The sequence below is a fragment of the Octopus sinensis genome, linkage group LG11 (assembly GCF_006345805.1).
Source record: "Octopus sinensis linkage group LG11, ASM634580v1, whole genome shotgun sequence".
NCBI classification, from domain to species: domain Eukaryota; kingdom Metazoa; phylum Mollusca; class Cephalopoda; order Octopoda; family Octopodidae; genus Octopus; species Octopus sinensis.
Genome location: NC_043007.1, coordinates 19,228,106 through 19,240,605, shown reverse-complemented (window position 1 = coordinate 19,240,605; position 12,500 = coordinate 19,228,106). Strand labels below are relative to the sequence as shown.

General features: G+C 40.2%; 1 protein-coding gene across 1 annotated transcript in view; it reads left to right on the top strand.

Moving 5' to 3' along the window:
* Positions 1–12,500, top strand: part of LOC115217262 (argininosuccinate lyase-like) — a 33,169-nt gene that overhangs the window by 18,876 nt on the left and 1,793 nt on the right. Inside the window, exon 2 of the mRNA XM_029786903.2 lies at positions 12,195–12,500. This exon is cut by the window's right edge and continues 1,793 nt beyond it. Within this exon, the coding sequence (XP_029642763.1) occupies positions 12,404–12,500 (97 nt within the window). The 5' untranslated portion in view covers positions 12,195–12,403. The remainder of the gene's footprint in view (positions 1–12,194) is intronic.

The following is a 12,500-nucleotide window of genomic DNA, read 5'->3' as shown; positions in this document are numbered from 1 at the left end:
CACACACGCACACACACACACATACAAACATCCGTGTGTGTGTGTGTGTGTGTGTGCGTGTGTGTGTGTGTGTGTGTGCGTGTGTGTGTGAGTGTGCGTGTGTAGGCATGTGTGTGTGTATGCATGTGTGTGTGTATGCGTGTGTGTGTGCGTGTGTGTGCGTGTGTATGTGTGTGTGCGTGTGTGTGCGTGTGTGCGAGCGTGTGTGTGTGTGTGTGTGTGTGTGCTTTCTGTTGTTTGTCTGTGAGCAAGTGTCATAGAATATTTTTATCGTTTTCTGAAACGAAAGAGAGGTTCAGTAAATAGACGGAAACTGCGTGGAAGCCCATCGTATATATGTGTGTGTGTGTGTGTGCGCGCGCACGTGTGTCTTTATGTTTGTGTTGTGTGTGTCTCTCACCACCGCTCGACAACAGGTGTTGCTTTGTTTACATCCCTGTAACTTAGCGTTTCAGCAAGAGAGACCGATAGAAATACACTGGTGGGGGGGGGTCTATTTGTTCGATTATACGCTTCAATGCAGTGCACCAGCATGGCCGCAGTCCAATCGCTGAGACAAGAGAGTAAAAGAAAGATTACAACAAAGCACATCCATTTTGCGTTCCTTCTGGAGACATCCGTATCGTCGAGAACATTCCATGTGGCCATTTCGGCAACAACAACAACACTCTTGCATACATTTATCTTTCATCTTTTATTTGAATCAGGCATTGGACTGCGGCCATGCTGGGGCACCACCTTGAAGAACTTTTGTCACACGAATCGATCCACGCGCTTATTTTTTTTAAGCCGGTTACCTATCCTATCGGTCTCTTTGGCCGAACCGCTCGGTTATAAGGCAATAAACACACCTTCACTGTCAAACGCTGGTAGGGGATGAACACGTCCACAAAGGCACACGCACACACACATACACACATACATATACACATACGGTTTCTTTTAGTTTCCGTCTACCAAATCCACTCACGAGGCTTTGGTCGGCCAAAGGTTATAATAGAAGGCACTTACTCAAGGTACCATGCAGTGGGACTGAACTCTGAACCATGTGGTTTGGAAGCGAACTTTTTACCACAAAGCCACGCCTGCGCCAACGATAAGTTAATAATTATAGACACATGCAATTAAAGAATGACACGTGGTAGCACTATGTTCTTTTTGAAGAATTCATTTAAAGACAAGAGCACTCAGAGAGCGCAAACCTCCGCCAAGGCAACACCAATGTCCCCTCAACGATTAGCTGGAGATGATTTTTAAAATGAGAATATCTGAAATATACTCGATTGCTCTCACGAACGAGAATACTAAAAATGAACCCAACTACTCTCAAAAATTAAGTAAAAAAAAAAAAAACAGGAAATATAATCCAGAATCCTTGTCCAGTACTGGATCGATCCCAAAATCTAATCAGTTTGTGCCAGTCACGAGGTCAAACATCCACGAAAGTTTCATCCGAATTCATCCAACAGTTCTTGAGATATCTTGTCCATGGACAAACAAACAAACAAATACAACTGAAAATAATACCTCCACATTCGCTACATTCATGACTTTTCTAACAATTTATAGTTTTACGCCATAAAAACATTTAAAATTATACTTTTTAAAAGTAATTTTTTTGTTTTTGTATCAAGTGAGCCGCAATATTTTCATCTGCTCCTAAATGTGCTGCTGGTAAAAATGGTCGACAATCACTGCATTTAATTATGTACTTTTAGATACATGTCTGATCGAAAAGATGCGTGAATGATGACCAGAATACCTTTAGGACTGAGTCTGCTTACGATCCCAAAGCCGACCTAAGGTTAAACAACAAGAATGGTTTCCTCTAGTCGAACTTGTATTCTGTTATTCTGTCGTCTCAGTTATTCAAGGGCACCTCCTTGAAGCTTTTAGTCAATTAAATATTGGGTTGTCCGGAAAGTTCGTGCCGATTTATCGTAGTTTACCTTTCGACTTATTTTAGAACATGGTTGGGTCCATAAGATAGGATTTGACTAAACCTCCATTTAGAGCACAGTTTAAGCTATCTTTTCGTGGAAGAAGGTTTATGTTCCTATAACCTGTGTTAATCCAGTAACCCTTTAAAATGGAAGATAAGAAAGTTCATTTTCGGCACTTGATGCTTTGGAAACCAGACAAAAATTGCTGCAGTTCGGCTGGGATGTGTTACCCCACCCTCCATATTCATCAGATATTGCTCCTTCGGATTTACACTTATTCAGGTCTCTGCAGAATAGTCTTCATGGTAAAAATTTCAATTCCTTGGATGACATAAAAAGATACCTTGATGAATTCTTTGCCATGAAACCACCTGAATTCTGGGAAGAGGGTATTTTCAAGTTAAAGGAAACATGGAGACGCATTGTGCAACAAAATGGTTCATATTTGGTTGATTAAAAATGTGACGGCAAGTATTTATTGACCTTTTTCTTTCCTTTAAAAATCGGCAACAACTTTCCGGACAACCCAATATATTACTAGCCTTTGCGGTTAGGGTGTTGTGCTCACAGTTGCGAGATCATGGTTTCAATTCCGGAACTGGACGGTGTTATGTGTTCTTGAAGAAAACGCTTCATTTCACATTGCCCCAGTCCACTCAGCTGTAAATCGGTCACCCTGCGACGGACTGGCGTCTTGTTCAATGAAAAAAAATTGTGATTTCGGTTACTTATACGCCATGGAAACCGGACAGCTGGCCCCGGGGCCCAAGACAGTGATATTTGCCAAGGAGAATCTGCTTCAATAAATCCAATAAAACAGAAATGTGTCCTCTACCATTTTGTTGGTTTTAAATTTTAACAAAATTTCAATTAATTGATCTTATTGGAATTATCTCCCTTCTTTGATGTTTCTTAGAGGGAGTTTTCGTCTGCTAAGTGTATAGATAATCGAATTTAATCGATTTTTTTCCAACTGACTCTATTACATATGTGAGACGCTACTGTATTTAGTTGGCAGGTCGCTACCCTCCCGTATTTTTTCTCAATTTTGTTATTTTGTGTAATATTTTTATCAGTCTCAGAACTATGGTAATTGGCAGCGAAGAATTGTAAGGGAGAGAAGGAGGGAGAGAGAGAGAGAGTGAGTTTATTAATGTCGCCACCATGATGGGGGAGGAAAAGTGAAGAGAAGAGGGGGAGCAAAATGGGGGTGGGCGTCTATGAAAGTGAGTTAGCGATCAAAGAATATCTATTATTGGTGGAATTATGGTATCGATGGCGGCGAGAGAGAGAGAGAGAGAGAGAGAGAGAAAGAAAGAAAGAAAGAAAGGTAGGGGGTAAGGGAGAGTGGTACGAAAGTGTAGTTGAGGTGGGAGAAGACGAAGGGGAGGCTTCTGTTATTGATACGGGGGCAAGTGTCAGTGAGGTGGTGGGGGGTTAAACCAGAGAAAGATTGAAACAGATAGGCGGGAGCGGGGGGAGGGGAACCGAGTGAGAGGGTGTCTGTTCACTGATGAAATTCGAGTCTTAGAATATAGCAGAGTTTCCATTGATTAGTTTTCCATCAGCATCACTTGTTCCTTCTTTCCAATACGGAATGTTTTTTGCCTGCTAGATAGGCACCAATATCTGTGGATATTGATCAGATAGACACAGTTTATTGATCTCTGTCGGATAAGCACAGCCTATGAAAGATATCAACTGGATAGACACAGATTGTATATATATATAATAATAATATATAATATATAAATACATATATATTGTTCCTCTTCAACCGTTAGATAGTGGCTGGTGGATGGTGACTGGTTGCGTGATGGACATGAATTATAAATCTCAGTTGGATGCACATGGCTAGTTTTATACAGCTAGATAGACACACGGTGGATAAATGTTGTTTAGCTGGATAGATATCGTGTATATGATATGTAGATAGGCATGGAGGGCAGATGTGGATGGGCAAATAGGTGCGGTGTGTAGTTATTGATTGGCTAAACAAACAGACACGGTGTGTAGACATCGGTGAGACGAATTGGATATTGTATACATGATCTGTAGTTAGGCGGGAAGGGTAAATATGGACGGGCAAATAGATGTGGTAAGTAGATATTAAATGGCCAAATAAACACGGTTTGTAGATGTTGACTCAGCAAATAAACGGAGTATGTGAATATTAACTGGGCAAATAGATGCAGTTTATAGATATTTGCTAGACAAATAGTCGCAGTTTGTCTATATTGGCTGGACAAATAGACTCCATGTACGAATGTTAGCTGAGCAAATAAACACAATATATTGATATATGAATATTAGATGGGCAAATAGACTTGGTATATAGATACTGACTGGGTAAACAGATACGGTGTGTAGAAATTAACTGGACAAATCGATGAAGTGTGTAGATATTTGTGAGACAAATAGGTGCAGTGTTTATATTGGCTGAGCAAATAAACACAGTGTATGGAAATTAGCTGCGTAAATAGACACGGTATGTAGATGTTGAGTGGGCTAACAGACACGAGTGTCCATGTTGGTTGGCAAACATATTTTTTTGTTTGTTGTCCATAAAAATAAAATTAGAGTGACTTAAAAGAACTGTAGAAGTAGTATAATGTATACGTTTTTGAAATATGCCCTTTGGGGTCAGATGTGTGAACGGAAAATATTGCCGAGATAAAATAGTGAAAATCCGTGTCAGGAAATCTCTGAAAAATCCGTTTTGGCGCCTAAACTCTTTGCAGAGCGTTGAGAGCGGCCGACTCAATCATAAGTCTTTCTTCTTGCCAGGCAAAATGTCGAAGGCAGCTCAGCGACAGGTTCCTCTACTCTTATCTCTCTAATGATTCCAGATATTTGTGCACACGGCCTAAGCCAGACAACCAAGGACATTTGTCGCTACGAAGAGAACGCAGTGATTTCGTATGTGCTAAACCGACATATTGTTGTAAAGATAACTTTCTGCAATCTCAGAACAGTGTTTCTCTCCCAGTCTGTAATTATTAATATCGTTAACTGTAAATCTCCATCGACAACCATCTTTATGTGCAACAATAAATATTTCAGTTAAATGTCTCAACAAAAGAATTAAATGTTCGCAGGTTTTGCATCAATTATTCATGCAACCAACGAAGTATGTCTTCGTTCACCACCTCGACAACATCAGGCAACCACACATACTGATCCATGGTGACAGGCTCTTTACGTTCTGAGTTCAAATACCACTGAGCTTGATTTGGTCTTTCCTCTTTTACGAGTCGGTGAAATAAGTCCCAGCTGAACATTAGAGTCGATGTAATCGACTTCTCCCCTCTCCTCAAAAAATTGCTGGCCGTGTGCCAGAAACAGAATTATTACATTAGAAGATGAATTGGATCTTTTCGGTTTGAACGGCAGTTTTTTCTAGCGGTGTCATATGAAATTGTCACCCATAATTATGACCCTAGTATCGATCTATTGCATTTCAAACTGTTTTAGGGTTAGGGTTAGGGGTGGAGGAAAGGGTATCTTTTTTTTCTTCACAAATGTAAATAAACCCAATCTGATTCTTAAACGAGGGACATATTCATACGGCACAGAATGTTTTTTACCCCAATAGACGTATTTGTTTGGTTGAAATTGCAGAAATTGAAGAAAAAAAACCAACAAATATCTTACAAACTATAGAATTTTCTCAATAAAGCCAAGAGAAAAAGATGTTTTATAAACACATTCTACCAGTATACGAAGTTTAAAATTTTTTAGTTACCTAGAAATTATGTTAAAAACTGCCGTTCAAACCGAAAATATCCGATGAATTAAACTAAATGTAGTGAATGCATGCATCATAGCGTGGCGTCGAGCTTCTGGGGAGATACGCGTGGAGCTTGGATTCTGTTCCTGAATGTAACTATTGGCCACACTTCAGTCTCACGCATATGTTCAGCTACAACCAAAAGTGTGGCGATGTTTGGGTTAATAGCACGTTAGCAAATACTTTATAAAATATCTGTTGGGAGAGGAATTTATAGAAGAGGAAGGATTCTTTTGTTGCGACTTTTATCACATTTAGTATTGAGGCTTCTCTGTAATTAACTTGATATTTCACTGTTCTGAGTTCAAATTCTGTCTGGCTTCTGTGTGTTTTCCGTCTGTCCAAAATAAGTAGAATGGTTGGTGATATTTTGAGGTCGATTTGATTGCTTATATTAAATAAAACTTGTCATTGCCAGTGCCGCTGGACTGCCTCCTGTGCAGGTGGCACGTAAAAAAACACCATTTGAGCGTGGCCGTTGCCAGTGCCGCCTGACTGGTTCTCGTGCCGGTGGCACGTAAAAGCACCCACTACACTCTCGGAGTGGTTGGCGTTAGGAAGGGCATCCAGCTGTAGAAACCTTGCCAGATCAAGATTGGAGCCTGGTGCAGCCATCTGGTTCGCCAGTCCTCAGTCAAATCGTCCAACTCATGCTAGCATGGAAAGCGAATGTTAAACGATGATGATGATGATGGTGATGATACTCTTCACTAAAAACAAAAAGGGGTTGGATTTGGAAAGGGACAATGTGTCTATTCGAAAGAAATAATTTTATATGTAACAAAGTGCAAACTTCCGCATCAACTTCTAAAACACAAAGTCTAACTAAATCACTGAATCTCATTTCTCTTACTGATACAAGGGAGCATTAATGTGGTCGTTGAATCAGCTAGATACAGCAGCCAAACCTCACTGTCATCCTAGGTTTACAGAAACTAAGGCAATCGTGGCTAGAACACCTTTGGTCATAAGTCTGTTCCAACAGGAGTGTCTTTTGGCTGAATAACATTTCTACCAGTTCTATGCTAACATGGGTGATCTCCCTTGCCAACACACCCTGTTCATCACTGATATTCCGGCTTTTTTCCTTGTCAGTTCTCCTTGAGCAAATCTATTACCGAAGGGGTTTTAGCTGCGGCTGTCCTAACTTATCTAAGACAGCATGAAGCGATTTTAGTGGAGTTTAGCCGATATTCCTAATATGTTGAGCTCTCGTGTAGTAACACCCTCGTTAGCTTTAATGGTGCAGCAATGCACAGTGTATGCATGGTTGTGTGTGTGTACATGCAGTCGTGTTTGTGTGACTCTGTGCGGACGGACAACCGTATGGTATCTGTATGTGTGTAGTGGCTCGGATGAATCGATTGATTACGGCAGGACATCCATCAAACAAAGAAAAAAAAATCGATGCAAGCGATGTTTATATCCGGTGTCTGTGACCAATGCACTAAATTCTCAAACAGCACACAGTTCACCTTGCAGCAAATATGTATCACAGAATAGCAACAATTCACCCATACGGAATTCCTTGGACGACATAAAAAGATACCTTGATGAATTCTTTGCCATGAAACCACCTCAGTTCTGAAAAGAGGGTGAGTTCAAATTCCGTCGAGGTTGACTTTGCCTTTCATCCTTTCGGGGTCGATAAATTAAGTATCAGTTACGCACTGGGGTCGATGTAATCGACTTAATACCTATGTCTGTCCTTGTTTGTCCCCTCTATGTTTAGCCCTTTGTGGGTAATAAAGAAATAGGTATTTTCAAGTTAAAGGAAAGATGGAGACGCATTATGCAACAAAATGGTTCATATTTGGTTGATTAAAAATGTAATGGCAAGTATTTATTGACCTTTTTCTTTCGTTTAAAAATCGGCACGAACTTTCCGGACAACCCAATACTTTGAAGAACATTTAGTTGTTATTTCTAGCAAGTTGAGTGAGGCCCTGTAGAAACGCCGCAAAGGTTTTAGTTGTAGCCCTGTTGCGGGTGTTCTTTACCCTGTGGTCAGACCTGACCAAACAAACTTATGGACAAAGACATTCCAACCGTGACATTTACATCTATTTCCTTATTGTTTCTCTCACTCTGTTCGTTTATTTCAGACACAATATATCCAAGAGTATGGTATTAAACGTCCTTCCTCTTTTTTAAACGGTTATATAGGCGTAGGAGTGGCTGTGTGGTTCCGGGTTCAGTCCCACTGCGTGGCACCTTGGGCAAGTGTCTTCTACTATAGCCTCGGGCCCACCAAAGCCTTGTGAGTGGATTTGGTAGACGGAAACTGAAAGAAGCCCGTCGTATATACGTATATATATATATATATATGTGTATGTGTGTGTGTACGCATGTGTGTATGTTGTGTGTTTGTGTTTGTTTCCCCAATATCACTTGACACCTGATGCTGGTGTGTTTACGTCCCCGTAACTTAGCTGTTCGGCAAAATTGACCGATAGAATAAGTACTAGGCTTACAAAGAATAAGTCCTGGGTTCGATTTGCTCGGCTAAAGGCGGTGCTCCAGCATGGCCATAGCCAAATCACTGAAACAAGTAAAAAAAAGAGGTTACTTACAATATGAGAGAGATTTAAGCCACTATTTCAAGTAGGTCGGGCGATCAGGTCAGAGGCGCCCTTGCCGTTATAGCAGAGTTCCCTATGGTACAAGATATCAGTCAGGTCTCCAATCTGGTACTACTCGGTGTTTTGGAAGGTTACCTCCTACGGCGGAACAGCTTATAGGTCGTTGTCATGGAAACCCCTGCAAAAAGGCGTGTCCGAAACCTATCCTTCTACTCTTCTACTTGTTTCAGTCATTTGACTGCGGCCATGCTGGAGCACCGCCTTTAGTCGAGCAAATCGACCCGAGGACTTATTCTTTGTAAGCCTAGTACTTATTCTATCGGTCTCTTTTGCCGAACCGCTAAGTTACGGGGACGTAAACACACCAGCATCGGTTGTCAAGCGATGTTGGGGGGACAATCACAGACACACAAACACACACACACATACACACACACACACATATATATATATATATATATATATATATATATGTACGGGCTTCTTTCAGTTTCCGTCTACCAAATCCACTCACAAGGCTTTTATCAGCCTGGGGCTATAGTAGAAGACACTTGCCCAAGGTGCCACGCAGTGGACTGAACCCGGAACCATGTGGTTGGTAAGCAAACTACTTACCACACAGCCACTCCTCTGTATAAATCTTTAATAAAAATTTTAAAACAACGCGTCCTGGCCTGTGAGAACGTAGTTAAAGGGAGAAAACTCTTTAGTTCGTCTTTTCCCCCCTCTTTCCATGTAAAGGGGATGGTTTCTTCCCCTCTTTTTATAAATATTTTTTTCAGTTATTGGACTGCGGCCATGCTGGGACATAGACTTAAAGGGTTTGCTTCAACTAATCGACCCCAGTTCTTATATTTATAAGCCTGGCACTAATTCTGTCAGTCCGTTTTGCCGAACCTCTAAGTCACGGAGACGTAAACATCGACTGGCAAGTGCTGGGGCGAAGATACACACACACACACACACACACACTATACAGGCTTCGACACAGTTTTCTCCAATCGAATTTTCTCATAAGGCATTGATCAGCCGGGGGCTATAGTAGATGCCATGCTGTGAGACTGAACCTGAAACCACGCGGTTGCTAAGCAATCTTCCTCTTCATTTGACGTTTATAATTAATAAGATTAATAGATTTAGTTTTCTCTGAAAGTTTTCCCTTGAAATGGAAATCGATTTTGGCATTTTAAAGTTTTAATTTTACCATTTCCAAACTGCTTTTCTTATTTAACCTTTTAGCATTTAAACTGACCATGTCCAACTCAGATATTCTATTTATTTTATGTTCAAATTGGCCAGATGTGATCTTAACCCTAACCCTAACCCTAACCCTAACCTACCCTACAATGTCGTTTTAAGAATAAACAATTGCATCATCAAAATCTGAAATCTACAAGATAATGCAGGATTAATTCCAGACAATGTGAATAATTAGGCACCACATTTGGCAAAGTAATATAAACACTAAAGAATTAAGGGTTTTTAAAAAATTTCCCAACAAGGTGCAGGGGTGGCTGTGTGGTAAGTAGCTTGCTTACTAGCCACATGGTTTCAGGTTCAGTCCTATTGCATGACATCTTGGGCAAGTGTCTTCTACTATAGCCTCGGCCAACCAAAGTCTTGTGAGTGGTTTTGGTAGACAAAAACTGAAAGAAACCCATCATATATACATAAACACACTCACACACACACACACACACATATATATATATATGTATGTGTGTCTGTGTCTGTGTTTGTCCCCCCCACCATCCCTTGACATCCGATGTTGATGTGTTCACATCCCTGTAACTTAGCAGTTCGGCAAAAGAGACAAATAGAATAAGTACTGTGCTTACAGAGAATAAGTCCTGGGGTCGATTTGTTCAAACAAAGGCAGTGCTCCAGCATGGCCACTGTCAAAGTGACTGAAACAAATAAAAGAATAATCCCTCAAGATATTCATTTGTATGGGGTGTTCAAAAAGTCCCTCCACAGTGAATTGCTTTCATCCTGACTCACCAAGATGTATTTCAAAACATGTGTAGAAGAGTCAACTTATGTATTGAAAATGAAGGACGACTCATTCATCACCGCATCTTTATATATAAAACTGAAGTTGTGTGTGTGAGAGTCTGTCTCCTCCGATTTAGATTCCTAACTACTCCCACATTTTGCAGTGCAGTTTAACCAAAAGCGGGTATCTTATAGTCGTGATTCATATCGAGCCCTTCTGGGTATTAGCGTGCGTCTACGATGATAAAAAAATTTACCATCATTTTTTCGCATTTTTACCGCATTTTTTACTCGGTTTATATAAGGGAAGTAACTCTCTAAAAATGCTTATATAGTTATTTCCCTTATAAACCCGAGCAACGCCAGGCGATACTGCTAGTATATCTATAATTTTTTTTTAAAGTCTGATATATTCTTTTGTAGTCTTATACCATCTTAGAAATATTTTACAATAAAACTCTTACTGCAGAGAGACTTTTTGAACACCCTGTATTTTGATGGCGTAGCTTCAACTTTTTTGTGCTTACCTAGCAATGTGGTTGTTCATGTAAGCATCAGAAGATTTAGAGTTTTCCTACACTGTTTTTTATGTCCCTTCACTGAGAGTCTTTCAGGCAATTTACAGCTGTTTTCATTTATTATTTAAAGACCCAGTTTGAAAGGTTTTATGTTTGTCCTGAACAGCCTGTTTTTCCAGTTATGGTTCTGTACTTGATGCAGTTCGTGCCAATTCCCTCGTAGAGTGTTTAAAAGGTTTTCACATTCATCTCTTTCATCATCATCATCGTTTAACGTCCGCTTTCCATGCTAGCATGGGTTGGACGGTTCAACTGGGGTCTGGGAAGCCCGAAGGCTGCACCAGGCCAGTCAGATCTGGCAATGTTTCTACAGCTGGATGCCCTTCCTAACGCCAACCACTCCGTGAGTGTAGTGGGTGCTTTTTATGTGCCACCGACACAGGTGCCAGACGAGGCTGGCGAACGGCCATGCTCGGATGGTGTTTTTTTTTATGTGCCGTTGTTGATTAAGGGAAAATTGTCTATTTGATTTTTCTGATGATCTTGTCCCAAGCAAGGCAAGAGGTCACCGTAGCATAAAGAGCTTCCCTGAAATAAAAGAAGGGTTCATACAAATTCCAAAGACGTCGGTTGGCAGAAAGCTTACAAGAGTGAACATCATAGACAAGAGAAAAGCAAGACAATTGAAACTATTTCTGGAGATTTGGTCAGTTTTTATGTTTTGAGTTCAGACTCTGATGAGGTCAGCTTTGCCTTTCACCCTTTTGAGGTCGATAAAATAAGTACCAGTTGCGTACTTGGGTCAATTTAAGTGACTTACCGCCTTCACCGAAATTACTAGCCTCATGCCCAAATGCATATTTTATTGATGAAAAAACCTAATAAACAAATCATACATGTTCTCTCTCTCTCTCTCTCTCTCCCTCTCTCTTTCTCTCTTTCTCTCTCCCTCTCTCTCTCTCGCTCTCTCTCTCTCCCTTGAGTGCATCAAATCAATTTTTTTCATGCATGTGAAATATTTTTATGTTTGCAATATATATCCATCATAATGTGTATTTGATAAATATATTATGTATGTATGTATGTATGTATGTATGTATGTATGTATATGTGTGTGTGTGTGTATGTATATATATGTGTGTGTGTGGATGTATGTATGTATGTATGTATATATGTGTGTGTGTATGTATGTATGTATGTATGTATGTACGTGTGTATGTATGTATGTATGTATGTATGTATTTATGTATGTATGTATGTACGTGTGTGTATGTATGTATATATGTGTGTATGTATGTATGTATGTATGTATGTAAAGAATGTATCTGTCGGGTATAACTAATTCCTGTTTACTTCTCTTTCACAGGTTGCCTGACCAACTGGAAGAAATTTGGCCGTCTTCATCCTGTTATTGTAATAGTTCCATTTATTCCATTTTGTTTTATTTTCCCATTTTATATTGTTTTTTTAATGACCATTGTTCTGTCTTCCAACTCATCGTCTTGGAAACGAGCCATCACATCTCACTGATCTCCCTCCGTATTGCGCTCTTTGATCAATTCTACAAAACCCATCATGCAGAGCCTTTACCGTTCTTTCATGAAATCATTCATCATGATCATCTTCACGGTGACCCTACTGCTATTGATTTTCGTTCTGGGTCCAATGAGTG